The sequence below is a fragment of the Xiphophorus hellerii genome, chromosome 9 (genome assembly GCF_003331165.1).
Source record: "Xiphophorus hellerii strain 12219 chromosome 9, Xiphophorus_hellerii-4.1, whole genome shotgun sequence".
Lineage (NCBI taxonomy): Eukaryota > Metazoa > Chordata > Actinopteri > Cyprinodontiformes > Poeciliidae > Xiphophorus > Xiphophorus hellerii.
In genome coordinates this window covers 22,024,756-22,042,857 of record NC_045680.1, presented here as the reverse complement: position 1 = coordinate 22,042,857, position 18,102 = coordinate 22,024,756, and the positions used below count along the sequence as shown (strand labels likewise).

Below are 18,102 nucleotides of genomic sequence, written 5' to 3'. Positions count from 1 at the left end.
GTGCTCATTCATTTTGAATGTGTTGCGAAACATCGAAAATGGACGACTGCAGCAAAAGTGGAAATAAAATCTACACAGCAGTAGTGAAAAACCAAATGTGCAGGCTAAGCTTGTAAAGTCTGTGGCTATTTTGTTGGCGGAGGTTCACGGCGGGAGGTGAAATGCTGGAGGTGGAGAACATCAAAGCGTGCCTCACCTGTCAGGTAAAACTCGTTTTGTATAAAAATCTGGGAGTCCGTCATCCAGAGGGCTTATTCCTCCATTTTCACTGCAGTGCTGGGCACAGACACACACAAACACTCCCCTCAGAGAGGCTCGTTCTGCGGGGTTCATTTGTAAAAGTTATGTACACAGTAAAACAGACGGAGTACACCGCATGCACTGAGATGACATAATCCAATTGAAAGCTTACATTTGACAAAGACAGAAGTTGAAAGACGAAATACCGGGAAACATTAGTTAAAGCTAGAGCTTGGAAAGAAAAGTGAAAAAAACGGAAAATTTAATGGCGATGAAAAGATTTGTCCCTACTGTTTCCGCGGTGATGTGTCCTCCCCTGTGCCTCCGGGGAGGCCTCGGCCGAACGCGCGTCACGTGGCGCAGCGGCAGACCCTGCGTGGGCAGCTCCGACAGGCCTTCCCAGGACGCCGAGTGGGACAGCGGCGAGGAGTACGACGGCCCAGAGGGAGGCGGAGAGGAGCTGGAGTCGTCACACAAGCCTGTTGGTGGCGACACGGAAGGGCAGGAGATGCAACGAGGAGACGTTCGGACCCGGATTCAAAGACGCGACGCACGCTGAGCTCAATGGGAGGGAGGGGGGGAGAAGAAAAGGAAAAGGTGTAAGAGGATGAGTACTCACTCAGCCTGGTGGAGACGGGTCGTATTCTCCTCGTTCTGGAGCTGCGCTTCTTTATGGCAATCGTGTCCTGGGAGGATGAAAAGCAGACAGAAAGAGAAGGGCAAAGATCATGTCATCCTCTGGGTGAACAAAGCAAGGGACCGGATAAAGCCTTCTTGAGAGAGAACACGCAAGAATGATTCGGATATAAAAAGCAAACGAACAAACAGCTGGATCAATGAATAATCCACTCCTGATGTACTGGAGGAAGGGTAAAAAAAAAAAAAAAAAAGACCTCTAAGCAACTCTGAAGACCTGCGAGATCTAAAATGTGTTAAAAAAAGTTATGGTGGTGTGAACAAGGAGGTTTCTGACACCATGAGAGCCTCCAGAGCCACATAAAGACAGTCACAAAGTCGGCTTTCTATCACCTGAAGAACATTTCCAGGATTAAAGGACTAATGTCTCAGCCAGATCTAGAGAAACTCATCCATGCGTTCATCTTCAGTCGCATTGATTATTGCAACAGCGTCTTCACAGGTCTGTCCAACAAATCAATCAAACAGCTGCAGCTGATCCAGTAGCTGCTGCTGGCGTTCTCACTAAAACCAGGAAGATAGAGCACATAACACCAGATTTGAAGTCCCTCCACTGGCTCCCTGTAGCTCAAAGAATAGACTTTAAAATACTGTTGTTAGTTTATAAATCACTGAACGGCTTAGCACCACAATACATTAAAGATCTGCTGTTGTTGTATCAACCTTCCAGACCTCTCAGGTCTTCTGGTTCTGGTTCTGCTCTGCATCCCCAGAACCAGAACCAAACGAGGAGAAGCAGCTTTCAGCATCTATGCACCACAAATTTGGAACCAACTTCCAGAAAACTGTAAAACAGCTGAAACACTGACTTCCTTTAAATCTAGACTAAAAACCCACCTGTTTAGAATTGTATTTGAAATGTAATCAATTACAAATTTATCGATGGAACTTGACTTAATGCTGTGGATTGATTCTATGTTGCATTGTGTTTCTGTGTTGACGTAAAGCACTTTGAAATGTCTTGCTGCTGAAATGTGCTAGACAAATAAAATTTGATTGATTGACTGATGAGCATGTCAGCTGTGAGAGCAAAGTGCAGAAACCCAAAAGGTCCAAAAATAAACAGCATATTTTAAAAGACATTTTATTGACCTCCTTGACATGACAATCTGTTCAGAATAATTTCAAAGAACAATTTGGTACAATGTGTTTTCGAATGCTTTACACTATCACACACCATTTGCTAACTGTTTCTCAATAGCATAAAAAGACAGATTTTAGTAAATATTATTGTACTTCAATAATATTGAACATACATCAGGCCTACATGCACACACAGACTTATTTTATTAATTGTCGCAACAATGACCCTGTAATAACGTAGTCGTTGACTTATCTTATGCTACACTATGCAGATGCTGCACCTGCAGATTGACTTACCTCAGCATGCTGAGTGCTCGGAAAAAGGCTCCATCTGACCCACTCTGATCTACTTTCTGATTAATTCAGCTAATAATTGTGCATAAGGCACCGAAGTTTTCAAGCTTTCAACTTCAATAGGTGCGGAAAAATGAGTGAAACACAGGTTAGAGACATGACAGATCTGGCTGTTTCCCCCCAAAATGTGGCTAATTCCTTAATGTTTACACACTTTTAGCAAACCTCTCCAGACACGACAACACACACGGCTCACAGCATGGCTGAAGCTTTTCCCCATGAGATGCTTGGAATGGTAGTGTTTACGTTAAGAGCAAATAAAATACTTTAAATTCCTGACAGGTTTAGGAGAGAGACACTGAGACGAGTGGCGCATGACCAGACTAAACGGAAACTGAAAAAAAAACAACAAAAAAACTCCTGTTTGAAAGCCTCTTAGGTTTGAACTGCTGTCTTATTAATGCAAACCCGCTCTCCTCGTGTGTCAGCAGACGTTTATGATTCGTTCTTTATCAGACTGAGGAGATACTTCCTCCATTATAGCCATTCTGATTTGATTCAGATAGCATGAAACCGTTCTTTTTTAGAGATAAGTTTGAAAAGCAAGGCAATAAGGTAAAAATAATTTGATCTAAACTGTGAAAAAGAAAAGAGAGTAATTTCTTTTTTTTTTTTTAAAGTTTACACTTAATATAATTGCAGACTTCTTTGCACCAGAAATGATCTCAGATTGTTTGCAAAGAGCTACTGTGGCAAATCAAAGTTTATAAATGCATGAGTGCATAAACAGCGGCCACATAGCAATACAGCCAGCCTACAAGACGGTAGAAGAATTTCTTAACATAAATGTTGCTAATTCACAAAAACTTGCCTAAAAGTGGTTAAAGTACTCACCTTGTTATCTGGTAACTTAGACCTTTTCCACTGGAGAAAGTCAAGCTAGCACAGCCTAAAGAAGGTGCCCTGTGACTCAGACTTTGGTGACAAATATCACCGTTTTCTCCTTAATGAGGTTGTTCAGTCTGCAATTCACTGACTGCTAAAGCTAACTCAACAGAGCTGCGATTCAATGGTAAACCAGCCATTAATGAATAAAACACAAACAGCAAAAAGCCAGGAGTTAATGTGAGAACCATAAACAATTTTCAAAGTCACAACTCTGGCTGTCTGGGCAGATTGACTTTGTGGGAACCAGTCTGAGTATGAACCAGAGAATTTTACAAACAAGACAAAAGTATTTAGCTGCAGTGAAAACCATAGGCTTAGCACACAAGCGTTTAATATTTAGCCTGCTGTGTTTCATGTATGCACACAAGCCTGACTGTTTGATGTCCGCTGGGCGGGTTGTTAGAAATAACAGGCCTCTTAAATGCTATGCTTCAATCACTCCAATCAGTGCAAGCTCCTAAAGGCCAAGAAACAATCGAATTGACAACGCATCATCCATTCAAGTGTTGTAAAACTGTTTCCTGCGGAGGAGCCGAACCCTCTCAGCGTTTCTGACCTTTAGCTGCGGCGGTCCTGTCAGGAGAGTGGGAATAACAATTCAGATGACGAAAACTTCATTTCCGACAGCTCTGACAAGACCGAGGCACTGCTTTTAATTTCTGTCAGAAATGCAGTAAACAGGAACAATAATCTCATTTAATCGACATCTCAGCCGAGGCGGGTATTGTGTAGGATGTCGGTAATTTCTGACTCTGCAACTGCAAAATAAAATAAAACAATAATTAGTAAGTAGTTGACTTTGTAAGAGCAAACTTAAGGAGGACAAAACCAGAAAAAGAGTTGCGTAAATCTCCCCCCCCCCCCCCCCCCCCCCCCCGCAGGCTCTTACAGAGAATAATAAAACTCTTACTTTCTGCTGAATTAAAACTGATGGAGTCAGATTTGACAGAGACAAAACAACTGCTGGAGGCAGAAGGGGGGAAAAAATGATAGTTTTCCAATTTCCCAGACTTTACAAGAAAAATGTTACTTTTGCAGTACATGATTTTAGAGGTAAAAGCATAGCTCAGCAAAATCTTTTAAATTTCTTTGCGATTGACAGCTGGCAAGGAAAAAAAAAAAGTTTCCTGCAAAGACGGCTGCAGGCAAAACCTTCAAAAACAAGAATGGACTGCTGCTGTCAGGGGGTTAAGCTGTAGAAAGCAGACTCCACTTCACAGGTACCTACCGCTCTCGAGGTTTTATGCTGATTGTGCCATTTTTCTTCAATTCATTCAACATCCGTTGACAAAAATAACAAAAATAAGAGACGCTTCAGGAAATAGGCTGGCAACTGACAGGTTCCTGCTGTTTCTGATGACCGGTGACGAGGCTGAAGCTTTTATCAGGCTCGTAAAAAAGGACACTCTTCAGTGTGGGAGTTGTCACAGACAGATATTTGCTATTTACTGTATCAATTTCTAATAGAGCCGGCGAGCCAAAAACTTTTTGTTTTGGAAAACTGACCTTAAATCAGACGCCACTAAAAAGGAAGTGTAGGGCATGGAATTAACTGAGGTGGCAAAACAAAGTTCGTTCTGGCAAGAATTAATGTGTTGAAGTCCTTAAAGCCCCTTTCTGTGATGCTATTTTAAAATGTCATGACTTCACTGTGGGACGGGGTTGTACATTTGACAACCAATCCTCTATGGAAGAAAATGGCGATTGGGCAGCTAGCAGAACAAAGTTGACAAAACTTTGTTATACAGTCATCACACTCTCTCACACAGTGTGACATTACCTCTGCTCCTGCGTTGTATAATTAATGACTTCTCCTGGCAGGAATGCTAGCAGTAATACGTAGAATACTGTTTTTTTTTATCATTTAATTTAATAATTCCTGAAAAGAAATTGAAATTATCGGCAATCGGCGGCAAGATTGATCGGTGCATTTCTGCCTGAGTTGCACAAAACGACCATCGTAAACAAAACATATAAGGCAAGAAACAACCGATGGTGGGGTGAGGTAAGTATGACACATTTCCAGAAAAAATAAAAATGATAACACACACATACACACGCACGCGCAGCAACACACAATGTCCACACTCACTATGCTGGTGCCGAGCTCTTCATCTGTGATGTCCAGGGAGTCTCTGTGTCTGTTAAAACTCCACGCTGTCCCATCTTCACACGTCCCATCCCAGCATTTTAGATGAGACACCTGCCGGGTCTGAGACACACGGCACTCTTAAACTCTTTTGTCACCCACTCGTACAATCAATCTGTGTCGCTTTCACACCCTTTCGCGGACAGCAGGCCAGTGTTTACCAGAGTCTTGTGGGTGGCGTAGAGCTCCTGCAGGATTTGGTCCACGATGGAGTTGGTGAGATAGGAAACCACGGACAGCTTCACTTCTCTGAAGAAGATGGAGTATGAGGCAAGGCAGAGACAGATGAGAAGCGGTTAGTAAAGGTGAGAGCAAATCAATGCCCCCGCTTATCAGACTCACGACTGCTTTGCTGCTCTTACTCCAAAGCCCTGTGAATGTCCTGCGCCGCTCTTTCCATGAGGGCGGTGCGGATGGCGGAGCGAGGGATGGACACCCGCTCGGAGACGGACGAGAGCGGAGGGCTTAATCTCTCTGCCGCAGACGATGATAAAGGACAGAGCTCGCGGCAGAGTGACACCATGGAGTCGACGATCACCTGAAACGGACGGCGCCTGTCACGAACTCTGTCATCCGTTCGGGGAGGGCAAGGCGAAAGAAAGCTCTCGGATCTACCTGCAGCTCCTTATCGGCGGCTTTGGCGAGTTCGCCGGCCAGGGAGTCCAATCTCTGCCGCACGGGCCCGTCCACAGACAGCACGTGGGCCAGCTCGCACAGCGACGGGTAGAGCTGGGGAGACATCGGGGGGAGAGGGTTCGTTCAGATTCAGACCGAACGCAACGTAGACCAACGCGTATAATCATTTCGTATCACTCACAGCTCGAGAGTTCCTGGCCTCTTTTAGGACTTGTTTGGCGGCTTGAATCTCCTCCAGCTCTCCGGCGCCTCGCAACAAGCAAAGCTGCTGCTGGACCCGCACGCAGAGGCGCTCCATCACCTGCGAAAAAAAACAGGGCAGGCGAGGTGCCGGCGGCACAGACACTCGTGAAACACTCGAAAACCCCCCCCCCCCATCCCTCACAGACGGGAGCTACCTGTTCGGCGGTGCTGGTGACCAAGCCCTGGTGCAGCCGCAGAGCCTGCCTCTGGGAGAAGCGCTGCGTCTGGTTGTTCCTGACCAGAGCGCGCTGGATCTGCAAGGCGACAAAACCAGGCGGAAAGGCGAAAGTTCAAAGTGATGTTTTACAGACGATAGAAGAAGCTTGAGTGTAAGCTGACTTTTTCTATAAAAAGTCTCCTCTTATGTAATGCTACTTTTGTCCATGGGAGTCGCGATGACTATGAGTTCCCCACTCATGTTTGAAAAACATTCATTAAGAAGCCCCCAATCTCACATTTATAATAAAATATTCTGCTGCTTCTATTCCTTTATGAAAAAAATCCTTACACTTTTGATAGGAGATTAGTAAGATGGCGTGTTGAGGCCATTGTAGATGGGACAGAAGGAAGAGTAAATTTCCGCAGAAAAACATTCATCTCAAAATTTTAGCGTTTTTCCGCCCCCCCCCCAAGCTAATTTCTGACTTTTCACACTCAAAAATGTCCTTGTCTTTTCTAGAAAATTTTTGAGATTAATCTCAAAATTCTGATGTTTTTTTCTAGCAAATTTTCAACTTTAGGAGCTCAGAGATTTTCTTGTTCTTTTTCCAGAAAATTTCTGAAATTAATCTCAAAATTAATTTGAGGTTAATTAATTGAGATTAATCTCAATTGAGATTAATTTCTGAGATTAATCTCAATTAATGTCAGAAATTAATTGAGATTAATCGCAGAAATTAATTGAGATTAATCTCAGAAATTAATTGAGATTAATCTCAATCTTAAAATCAATTTAGATGAAAATGTTCAACTTTCTTTTGCAAAAGTTGAACATTTTCAACTTTCGGAGCTCAGAGACTTTCTTGTTTTTTTCTAGATAATTTCTGAAATTTACTCCTCCCCCCCCCCCAGCCCCCCTTCCCCCACGACTCCCCCAATCAGCTCCTTCAGACTAGCGAGCAGCATTTAGCAATCACCTGGTGGAACTGCACATATGAGCTACTGCTCAGCGCAACACTGGTAGAAACGTTGTTAAAGGGTTAATAGAGGAGTGATGTTGTGATGACTTCCTGAAGGCGGAGTTTTTAAAGAGACAGAGGCCCAATTTGAAGGTGTTAAAATACAAAGTCAGGTTTGATTTGAGTAACATTTGATATATAAAGCATTTTTATGACAACTGAAATTAACACAGCTACTTGATTGTGCTATAAAATGGTACTCTCTGCCTGGAAAACACAAAATGCGGTCACTCCCACTGTGGAAGTAGAGCTGTGGAAAGAGTTAACTCCATTCCCTACAGGTGACTGATCTAAAGATAGGTGGTGATTAATGTTTGGAAAGGATATTTGTGCTTCATGTATTTTGGCCCAATACATGACACCAATTTAAAGTAGAGGTGTGCTTTCTTTGCGGAAGGGCACATGTCTACTTTTTTTTTTTTATCAACCATCAGTCAATAAATCATCCAGACAGTTATTGCAACCCCAACCTTAGTGAGGGCTTGCTCTGTCTTCTCCGGAGCGCTGCGGTACGCCTGGCTGATGTCACTTAGGGGCAGAGGCATGTACTGCAAGGTGAAATTACTAAAGAAAGGAGAGGGCACAGAAAGACAAAAAGGTCACGTTATTAAAGCAGACACTACAGGACCGAGAAGAGAAATTTAAACTGGCTCAAAGGTTCCAGGGTTTGCAAAATATCACACCCCCCCAACACATTCCTGAGTAAAGCTTTGATCTGTGCAGCCACGGCCTCGGTAGCCCCGAGGTGAGTCTGGACCATGTAAGATAGCAAGACGAAATAAGTAATAAACTGCTCATGTTGCAGTTTTCAGAGAGGCAAAACCAGAAAGAAAACAGGCAAAGTTTCCTATGAGGTATTCTTACATGGAGTCATAAGGCTCTTATTGATGACTGCAGCAAACATCTCCACAAAACAAGCAAGTCGTTACAGTTCTTACTGTTCCAGGGCTCGGGCCACGTCGAGAAATCCTGCGGCAGAGGTGTTGTTGCGATCCCATGTCACACTCCTGCAGGGCGAGTGTGTGAGTTGGAGAGAGATGGAAAAAAAACAAAACAAACCCTGTTACAAAAGTATGCACACGCTACACTTCTTCACATTTTGTCAAGTCAGAACCACAAAATTCATTGTATTTTGTCGTCATTTCACAGAGCAACACGGACGACCGGAAAAGTGTGGTATACATTTATATTTACCCTCCTTTGTTCTAAAACCCCCAAATACAAGAATGTGAGAGTGACATGTGGTAGTGGCAGGATTATGCTGTGGGAAGGATTTCTGTCGACACAGACAGGGAAGCTGGTCAGGGCTAATGTTGCACTCAGGCCCTGTCACAATAACACATTTTGCTAGACGATAAATTGTCCCAGAGCTTATTGCGAATAACAGTAATATTGTTGTTTAGAGCCCATTTTCAAGTAATATAACAGTAATAATGAGATGATAACGGCAAGAACACGTTCTTAAAGATAAACAAACTTTAAATTCTAATGAACATTTAAACTCTGGACCTGAAAGACATTTTATATATCCAAAATAAAGAAAGAAAACAACAGAAACAACAAATAAAATGAATGATGAAGTCCCTGCTGACAAAATTATCTTTCAGAAAAAAGGGGATGGTTGAGACCAAAGCGCCAGACTGACGACTTTCATCATTCAGTTTTTGGTAAAAAAAAAAAAAAAAAAAGTAAGAAAAGAGAAAAACAATAAATCAAGCAAATTAAAATGATTGAGTTTCTTTTCATTTGTCATGCGATTAATTGATTTATTGTTTATTGTGACAGGTCTAATTGCACCTCTTTGCGTCAGTATATTACAAATATAATCTAATAAAATGTATTGAAGTTTGCGGTTGAAACACGGAAAAATGAAAAGATGGAAGTTTGAAGATTTTCCAAGGTTGTCTATATTGTAAACAATGTAAAACAACAACAACAACAAAAAAAAACACATCATCAACCCTCCTCTCCATGTAGTTTCCTTCACCTGAGCGTCGTGTTGATCTGCAGGGCTTTGCTGAGCATCTTGGCCCCGATGTCGTCCATGTTGTTTCCGCTGAGGTCCACTTTTCTCAGGCAGGTGTTGCTGCCCAACGCGTTGACCAGCACGGTCCCCCGGGAGCGCAGGCGCGAGTCCACCAGGGACAGAGACTGCAGGGCCTGCAGGGGGCAGAAGAAGGAAGCACCAAATTAAAGTCAAGCAAAAATCAAGCGTGTGGGAAGGGAGAAAAGGAGAGGGGGGGAGCATTAAAGATGAAGTGGAGAAACAAAAAGCTGAAAGGGAACAGTGGAAGATGGAGCCTTGAGGATAAAACGGGGTAGTAAAATTTTGTGCATACTGATGTGACATCTTGCCAACACGACTATGCGCGCTGCATGCATGAATTATTTACAATATGTGAGTAGTGAAGTAGAAACTGTGTCCACAACGCTAACCGAGGGGTAGCAATAATTCATCGCAGTGACATATCTACAGCGAAACATCATAAAACAATGATGCGACCCCAAAAACTGATATGCCGCAGAAAGAAAGCGACGCTTTCACTGAATACATCTTTTAATAATGAAGGTAAGTGATCTGAGCTTTACGTCAGACGCGGTCAAAATAACTGAGGACAGCGTATATGTTTGTCGACTGTCGCTAAATTCAGAGCGATCACTCACGCATTCCTCCTCCTGCATGAGTGAAACCAGCTTCTGCAAGACTTCGTCCAGAACCCTGAAACCGTGGAGACAGACACACAAAACGTGGCTGGTGCGAGTTATTTTGGCGGCTGCCGCCTCCAAAAAAAAAAAAACAAAAAGAAGAAAAAGTTACTGATGTGTTTATTCAAGCTGGCACAAGCAGCCCATGCAGTCACACACACACCCACACACATATAAATAATTGCAGTAGAGCGTGACATGGAACGCTGGTAGCACCTGTTTTTGATGTTGAAGTTCTTGCCCAGATGAAGGTGTTTTAGGGAAGGGTGTCTCGAAAGGGCAGGCAGCACTGTGAGCAAGTCTGCATCGAGACCTGTCAACGCACACACACATGTGGGGCTCAGCGTGGCATGATCCATTAGCAGGGACGCTGGGTCTTCTCCTACCACGGTTTCAGAAAAAGTCAAGGTCGCAGCAGGACGCGCACCGTACCGTTGTCGGAGATGTCCAGCGTGGCGACAGAGAAGACCCGGGGGAAGAGCTCCTGGATTACGGCGGCTCCCGCAGACCTCAGCTGAGCGTGAGACAGAGGAGAGGACCAATACGGGTCAGATGTGAGTGAAAACAACTCAGGTTTATGTTTCTGGGAGGGCGGCTCTGTTAAAATCACACTTTCTAAAGCAACTGAAAGCGGTGGCCTGAGGAGGTTCTAACGAAGCTGCAAATAGAGTGTAGAAACAGTTTAAATCATATGTGTCGAACTCAAGGCCCGGGGGCCAAATGATGCCCGCCAGAGCTTTTTATGAGGCCCCTCTAGACTCCAGAGGGAACCATAAATAGAGCCTTAAAAATCAAAGCAGTTTTGTACTTGTGTACAGCCAAATTGCATCAATAGGAAATTCGCTCGAAATCAAAAGACCCCCACATTTTTTCGCAAGCCTATTGCAAAAACACAAACAATTTTTGACCATAAACTTTCACAAATTTAAACTTTGGGTTAAATGATGCTAACTCCCACCTGCAGGTGGCAGTGTGTCTCACTTTGGACCTACGACTGATGTGATGAGTAACAAAAAGTCTCATTTACAATCACATATAAGCACAAACATCTCAAAATTGGAAATATTTGATAAGGTATATTTGATATACCTTATCAAATATAATAATGCTGTTCAGAATAATAATGTTCTGTTGAACAATTAATGTTCAAAATGAACATGAATTGTCATTCTGAAGACAATTAATGTTCAATATTATTAAAAGATGCTCAATATCATTTAATTTTAAGAAGACCCTATTAAATGCAGACAGCTATTTATTCATACTTGATCAGTTTGTCAATGGATTTGATCAATACGTTCTGGACCAACCGGCCCTGTGAGAACATTCATGATCTTGATGTGACCCAAGATGAAAATGAGTTTAAAACATTTAATTATCATCTTGTCTGAGTCACTATATGCTATTTATTAAGAGTGAAGCTGGTACCTTTAGTGAAAAAGATACATAAAGTAAACTAGATATTACAGTAAAGCCATAGACAGAAAGAAAACATAGAAAAAATGTAAAAGTTGTGGGAACATTTTCCCACGCCTTTATGTTATCTATAGAAAGAAAAAACATTGTTTGTGTCTCCTCTTTTTAACATTTGAGCAGATGGCAAAAACAGGTGGCCACATGTTCCACATATGCCGACGATCTAAGCCCCAGTGAGAATAGCATGTAAACATGTCACAAAAATGTGCTTCGGATGTGGAGACAATGTGATTTCTACTAAAAATAAATAAATCAATTTTCACACATAAAAAAAAAAAACATTCCAGAACTTATGGATCACATGTTGCCCCTCAGAGTCATTTGTAAAAATACTTCACATGTTACTCCAGGATATAATTTTCACAAATTTGTGGAAAATGACGTTACACATGTTATTGTGTGACATAATTTCCACAGTTCCACGTTTTCACATGGAACTAAAGGATTTCATTCTCGTATGGACGGGTGCACGGGGAAGATTTTTCACATAACAATAATTTTCACATGTGAAACACACATGCGAACACATTCCGCTTGAGGCACGTTTTGCCACATGTGTTTCACAAACCTACAGAATATAAGCTTCACATGTTACGACTAGGTATAACTTTTGCATGTAACAAGTCATGTGGAAAGCAGTTCACTTGTGGAAGGGTTTCACATGCCACTGCATAATATGCTACATATCCTTTTTTTAAGTCCGCTTCGCATCGCAACACAATGAACTACACGCGGGAAAAGTTCAGTATGTGGAAAGTTTTATCTGTTTTGAAAACTAAATTATCTAATTTTCATACATTTCAACATATTCACACATTTGATGCATATTTGAAAACTTTGCCCCATGTTTTTCACATTTCACTGCACTATATTATTTCCACATGTGAAACACATTTGGATTTTTTCTTCCAAATGGAAGAAAAAACTGGAACAAACTGGAGCCTGTTGTTCCAGTTTCACATGTTATTTACATGTTGTGTAGTAAGATGCTTCATAAGTTGCTACATAATATTATTCCCATCGTGTTTCACATCTTTCAACAGACACTTTAACCCCTTCACTGGCAGTATCCCATCCATGGGACACATCTAGTTTGTTTGAATACTCTGCCTTTATCGCCGCCAGTTAAGTAGTTAATTTATTCAGCTGCATAGTATAATTTCTTTGCTTTGTCTTTTTGCGTTAAGTCACACTTTTTAAACTGAAACTTAAGTTGTCTTTAAACAGAGCTTCATCACTGCAGAAGCAGGGAAGCATATTGTGTCAAATGTATGTAAAATTGGAAGCATATGGAGGTACGTACAGTAACACCCATTTAATCTGCCGCAGAAAGAACAAAAATGGCTTCCTACCTCACAGCCGCTGATGTCCAGATGAAGGTCGGTGATGTGAGGATTGGTGGTCAGCCCCGACAGCACCGCTCTGTGACCACAAAGCGGTTGAAAAAGAAAACGAGAGTTAAATACGGACCTGATTGGCACGGCTTCACACATCCAGATGCTTCCCTTGTGCTTTCTTCGCAGCAGACGTGAGATAAAAGAGCTGCGACTCGAGAAAAGAAATGGAAGACGACGTGTCGGATACCTCAGAACGTCCGGGGGCAGCTTCATAGACGCGAAGCTGACATGAGTGAGGCTGAAGGCCGAGCTGAAGAACTGACGGAACAACGGCAGCGTATCCTTCACTTTCCTGTGAAATCAGGGGAAGAACAGGGAGGATCAAAGAGGAGTAATGCAGAGATGAGGTGAGGCGAGCTCCACGCAGGAGGAGATGAAGTCACTTTAGTTAAATGCTAGATAACTATGAGTGCAGCCGCGAGAGCGCAGACAAAGAATGACAATTACACCTTCTGAGGAAGTAGGGGCAGCAGGAGGGGTCAAATGACTGACTGGCTGGCTAAAATATTCAAGATTCTCTCAGAAAGTACAAAGAGAAATCCGAGTTTAAATATGGAGGCCAGAAAGAAACCACAAAGTTCCAGTGATTCACTTCTAGACTCCCTTTGAGGAGATGAATGTGAGTAGCCGAAAATCAGGGAACGGAATGGTGGTAAAAGATGGCAAAGAATTAATTGGACACATATCCGATTGTTTTCAAAGACTGAACAGTCATGCCGCAATTTATCCAACTTTTATGTCATTGACGTAACACGCGTCGTAATTCTGCACCAGAAAAAAGCCAGATGCTGTAAATCCGGACGAAAACAATGGCGGAAAACAATTATGTCATTAAGAAAGAAGCCTGTTCCCCTGGAGCGCATTGCATCACAATCCCACCACTCCTGGTCCTGACTGCTCATCCAGACAGACGCTGTTACGGTCAACGCGCCACAAAAGGCCGTCGCTATTAGCTGTGCTAAAGTGTCAGAATGGACCAGTTCAAGTCACTTCCTCTAAACCTGGACAAGATATTACCAGAAAACAACAACATATAACTCCAGAATATAAAAAGTTCTTGGGATGCTTTTGTGAGGCATTGCTTATCTTCCTACGCTTGGCGTCAAGGTGACGTTAAAGACGTGACTAACCTGTGCGAGAAGGTATTTTTGGACAGATTGAGAAAGGAAAGATCAGCGCAACACCCCCTCAGAAGAGCCCCAAATAGCTGCATGAGACACAGGGCGGGAAGAAGTTAATCTGGGCACAGACAGAAAGAGAAAAAGTTTGAGCAGAGCCGGACGCTTCTACTGACAGAGTCGACGGAGCAGTCCGTGGCCGACAGATCCAAGTGGACCAGGCAGTTTGGCTGAGACAAGAAGAGATAAAAGTTCTGCAAACAGAAAGCCAGAGGAACAGAGGCGACACGTTACAGGCTGCAGAGGAGGAGGAGGAGGAGGAGAGCGAGTTCTCGTTTCGGATGGATTGTGCTGTCTGACCGAGGCGTCCTCCCCTGAGAGGACCCCGGGGTTCTTGCTCAGGTCCAGGTGCAGGAGGGAGTTGGAGTATTCATCGCTGGAGCACAGAGCCTGAGAGAGAGACACGACGCCTGAGAGACAGAGACAGGCAGAGATAGAAAGAGAGAGAGAGGGAAAAAACAAGGGCAGATGAGAGGCTATGATATTAAGAGACTGGGAATGCTCTCAAAACATTTACGTTCTTACATTATTCATGCGGATCTTAGAGCAGAGGGTGTCAGTGAATGTTATGGGAAGCAGAACAATTCAATGCAATATTTAAATTCTCCACTGGGTGCAGGGAACAGGAACAAGAGACATGCAGCCTGCAGGGCAGTGCTCAGGATTGTAAGTCAACCTGGAGTTGTAGCAGGACAAAAAACACGAGACAACAAAGCTCCCAGGAGGGTTTTACTTCCTCTAACCTACAGCGTGGGGCTCTGTGCAGGAAAATTAGTTAACCTTGTGCAGGGTTTGGTCAGATTCTGTGTTTCGTCAAGCTAGGACTGAGCTCATACTTTCCTAACTTCCAAGGGTGTTTTCCCACCTCATAGTCCGGTAGACTCGGCTTGGTTGGGGACCAAAATTTCAACATTTGTTTCATTTTCAGCTGCTGCGGTTCACTTTCACACTGCGCTGTCAAACCTTTTGAGCAACCCCCCACTCACCTGTGGGGGCGCTGCACCAAGAACACTGAAGAAAATGACACAAGGACCTCGGAAGAAGTCATAAGCGCAACTTCCTTCTTCATGAAATGCAAAAAAAAAAATTGAATGGCGTCAGATTTTAGGGGTTGTAGGATTTCTCTTTTGTCTTTAATAAATGATCATTAGCCATTTCTTCTGCTAGCGTTAGGCTCTTGTGTTTGTTTTGGCTGCATATGTTCAGTGTGCCCTGCACTATAGACCCCTTAATGCTTTTGGAGCGGTCTCCATTTGTCAGCTCGCGTTCACACATGCTTTCCACACCGGCGTTCACTTGAATCGAACCGAGACAGAAGTTTGTAGGTGGAGTTAGCTTTTTTGGTCTGCAAAAAACGTTCGATTACGGACTCACACTTCCCCAAACGAACCGGACTTTCTACACAAACGGACTAGAGACTAAAGCATACAAAACAGGGCTGGTGTGAATCCCCAATAAGATGTAGTCAAGGCAATGGAGAAGTATAGAGGGACTAACCCTTTGACGTAAGTGAAGTCTTGGACAGATTGAGGAGACGAAGTCCCTTGCTAAGGCGACTCACCTGCTGGATTAAGCTGGACACACCTGCAGCATTCACAGAAGACACAAAAACTAGCTAAACATACATAAACATACATAGTAAAAGACAAGATCCTTGGATCATTCATCATGTAATGGACACTTAATATAAAAAAGGTAAATAACAGTTTAACAAAACATAAGAAAACAATATTTAGAAAATATTTGATTAAAGCTATTTCCTTTAATAGCCAATAAGAATTGGCTATTGACTGGTAACCAGCTGGTTAAAAATAATCATTCTCTCTTTTTGCAATCAGTGAAAACATTGAAACACTTGAAACTCATGCTGACAAAACTCTTTGGTGTGGAAGCCGTTACTGAGGGCCTCAATGTTAGCTATTCGGTTTTAGTAAAGTGTTTAAAAAGTTTGGAACAACAGAAATCTAAAAAGCTAAATAAAAAAATGGTATTTTCAACATTATCTTAACACAAAGCAAAGCTTTCGATTCTCAGTGTACAACAGGAAGGCTCAACATAGTGCATCTTAACTCAGGGTTAAGATAAGGATGGTCTTTGCTAGGGAATGCATGTTGCAGAGTCTGCTGTTTTAGCAGTGGTAGCCATGCTAAATGCCAGTGTAGAATGTAAAATTCAGTTTAAAAACAGCTGAAATATGCCTTTAATCGTTTTGTTTTTATTTTAAACAAGTAAAACGGCTGTTGCCACGCTGGTTCTGATCCAAGTACAAAAATCAACTACCACTAATGGCAATGCCAGAAAACAAATGTTTTAAATACAGTTTTGATATTCCTTTATGTCACACTTCTCTCAATCAGCTGAAATCTGTATTGTCTGTATTGTCAGGCTACAACGGTTTACAATAGTCATAGATCAGAAATGAGCCACAAAATGACAATTAGTGCATCTCTAGTTTGGATCAAAACAAAACAATTCATGAGCATCTCAGTTATTTAAGACAGTGAATCGTGCAGACAGTGGGACGTATTTCCTGATACCTTGGTTGTCCAGTGAATTGTGGGCCAAATTAACAGAGTGGATAACAGAAGCTGGGTTCTCTGAAAGAGCAGTGGCCATCTTTTGAGGGAAGTCTCTGTACACACACACACACACACACACAAATCAGAACATTTTTTTAATTGATTGAATCAATTAATTTGTTGAGATGCATAATAGAAAAACACAACTTCTAACACCTTCAAATTACCTCATTTTCTCTGACATGAACTCCAAATCATAAAAACACGAAAAAAAAAGCAATGGAAGGTCATTAAGTTTCAGAAAGGAGCGGGACAAATGGCTGCACCCAGAATTTCCAAAACAGCTGTTTCACAAATTTGAGCAAACAACTGCAGGGCAAAATAAAACAGTCAGACGACACCAACACACAAGCAGTTTAGAATGGTCAGTCGGCCTATCGTCAGTGTTTTAGGACTGCGGGAAGAATCTTCCGTCCTAACAGGAGTAACATTCAAACTCCAGTTAGTAACTGAGCCAATGACTAAAAATGATTTGTGAATAAACAGAAGCATTCTAACAGAAGTGGTAACTTCTGAAGTCTGTTTTGAAGCTGTCTGCGTGGGTCGACAGGCTCCTACTGCCTGGTGAATGAACGTTTTTGAAAAGCCCACGACACAAACTTTATATCTTCAGAATCCTCCGCGATACTCGGATAAAATGAACACGGTTTGAAAGGAGCAACTCACGATTTCAACCCGGCGTTCTCCAGAGTGATCTCCTCAAGGCTGGAAGATTTGCTGACCGTGTGCAGGACCTGCTCAGTGACCTCTGACCCCTGTTGGCAAGATATAAAAGCGCAAATCCCTTAAACCCGGTTCAGAGAGAGGCACCAGAAAAACTGAAATTCAGTGGAGTCATCCAAGCTCACGTAAGACAGCGGAAAGCACGTGTGAATTTTTATGAACTTATTTTAGAAGGCGACAAAATGAAATCTTTACAGCACCAGGAGGGAGTGACCTCGTTATGCTCAAACACGTTTCGTCTGTCCATTCTGTGAAGAAACATTCGACTTTATCAAAAGATTCATTTTTTTTCCCCTCGGAAAGGTGATCGAGTTTCTGCACGTAATTTGGATTTTTATTTTTAAATAACGTTTCTCAGAATGAAGAAAAGTCTGGAAGAATTCAGAAGAGGAGTACAATCAGAGCAAGGCCTGGAGATCAGACACGTCCTGATGCCAGACAGCTGTCTCATCACAGGACAGGGCAGGAGGAACTCCAGGTGGGTCAGACATCGTTTGCTTTCTCAGAACCAGCTTGGGCTCCTGCTCCAGGTTCTGCCAGCTCTCTTGGCCCCGGTCCCCTCAGCTGAAAGGATCG

The 18,102-nt window shown here is 42.7% G+C and overlaps 1 protein-coding gene across 4 annotated transcripts in view; it reads right to left on the bottom strand.

Moving 5' to 3' along the window:
* LOC116726020 (capping protein, Arp2/3 and myosin-I linker protein 3-like) overlaps positions 1–18,102 on the bottom strand; it is a 41,555-nt gene that overhangs the window by 7,491 nt on the left and 15,962 nt on the right. For 3 of the 4 annotated variants that reach the window (XM_032572482.1, XM_032572480.1, XM_032572481.1), the window contains exons 10-32: positions 17,470–17,558; positions 16,762–16,856; positions 15,722–15,808; positions 14,525–14,634; positions 14,341–14,418; positions 14,177–14,253; positions 13,234–13,338; positions 13,002–13,071; positions 10,606–10,687; positions 10,390–10,486; positions 10,132–10,186; positions 9,455–9,627; positions 8,406–8,474; positions 7,938–8,031; positions 6,445–6,543; positions 6,228–6,347; positions 6,026–6,139; positions 5,773–5,948; positions 5,572–5,659; positions 5,354–5,473; positions 860–926; positions 532–719; positions 197–276 (exon numbers count right to left, since the gene is read on the bottom strand). In XM_032572482.1, coding sequence (XP_032428373.1) covers positions 197–276; positions 532–719; positions 860–926; positions 5,354–5,473; positions 5,572–5,659; positions 5,773–5,948; positions 6,026–6,139; positions 6,228–6,347; positions 6,445–6,543; positions 7,938–8,031; positions 8,406–8,474; positions 9,455–9,627; positions 10,132–10,186; positions 10,390–10,486; positions 10,606–10,687; positions 13,002–13,071; positions 13,234–13,338; positions 14,177–14,253; positions 14,341–14,418; positions 14,525–14,634; positions 15,722–15,808; positions 16,762–16,856; positions 17,470–17,558 — 2,333 coding nt within the window. The remainder of the gene's footprint in view (positions 1–196; positions 277–531; positions 720–859; positions 927–5,353; positions 5,474–5,571; positions 5,660–5,772; positions 5,949–6,025; positions 6,140–6,227; positions 6,348–6,444; positions 6,544–7,937; positions 8,032–8,405; positions 8,475–9,454; positions 9,628–10,131; positions 10,187–10,389; positions 10,487–10,605; positions 10,688–13,001; positions 13,072–13,233; positions 13,339–14,176; positions 14,254–14,340; positions 14,419–14,524; positions 14,635–15,721; positions 15,809–16,761; positions 16,857–17,469; positions 17,559–18,102) is intronic. The other variant, XM_032572484.1, reaches the window with a different exon arrangement.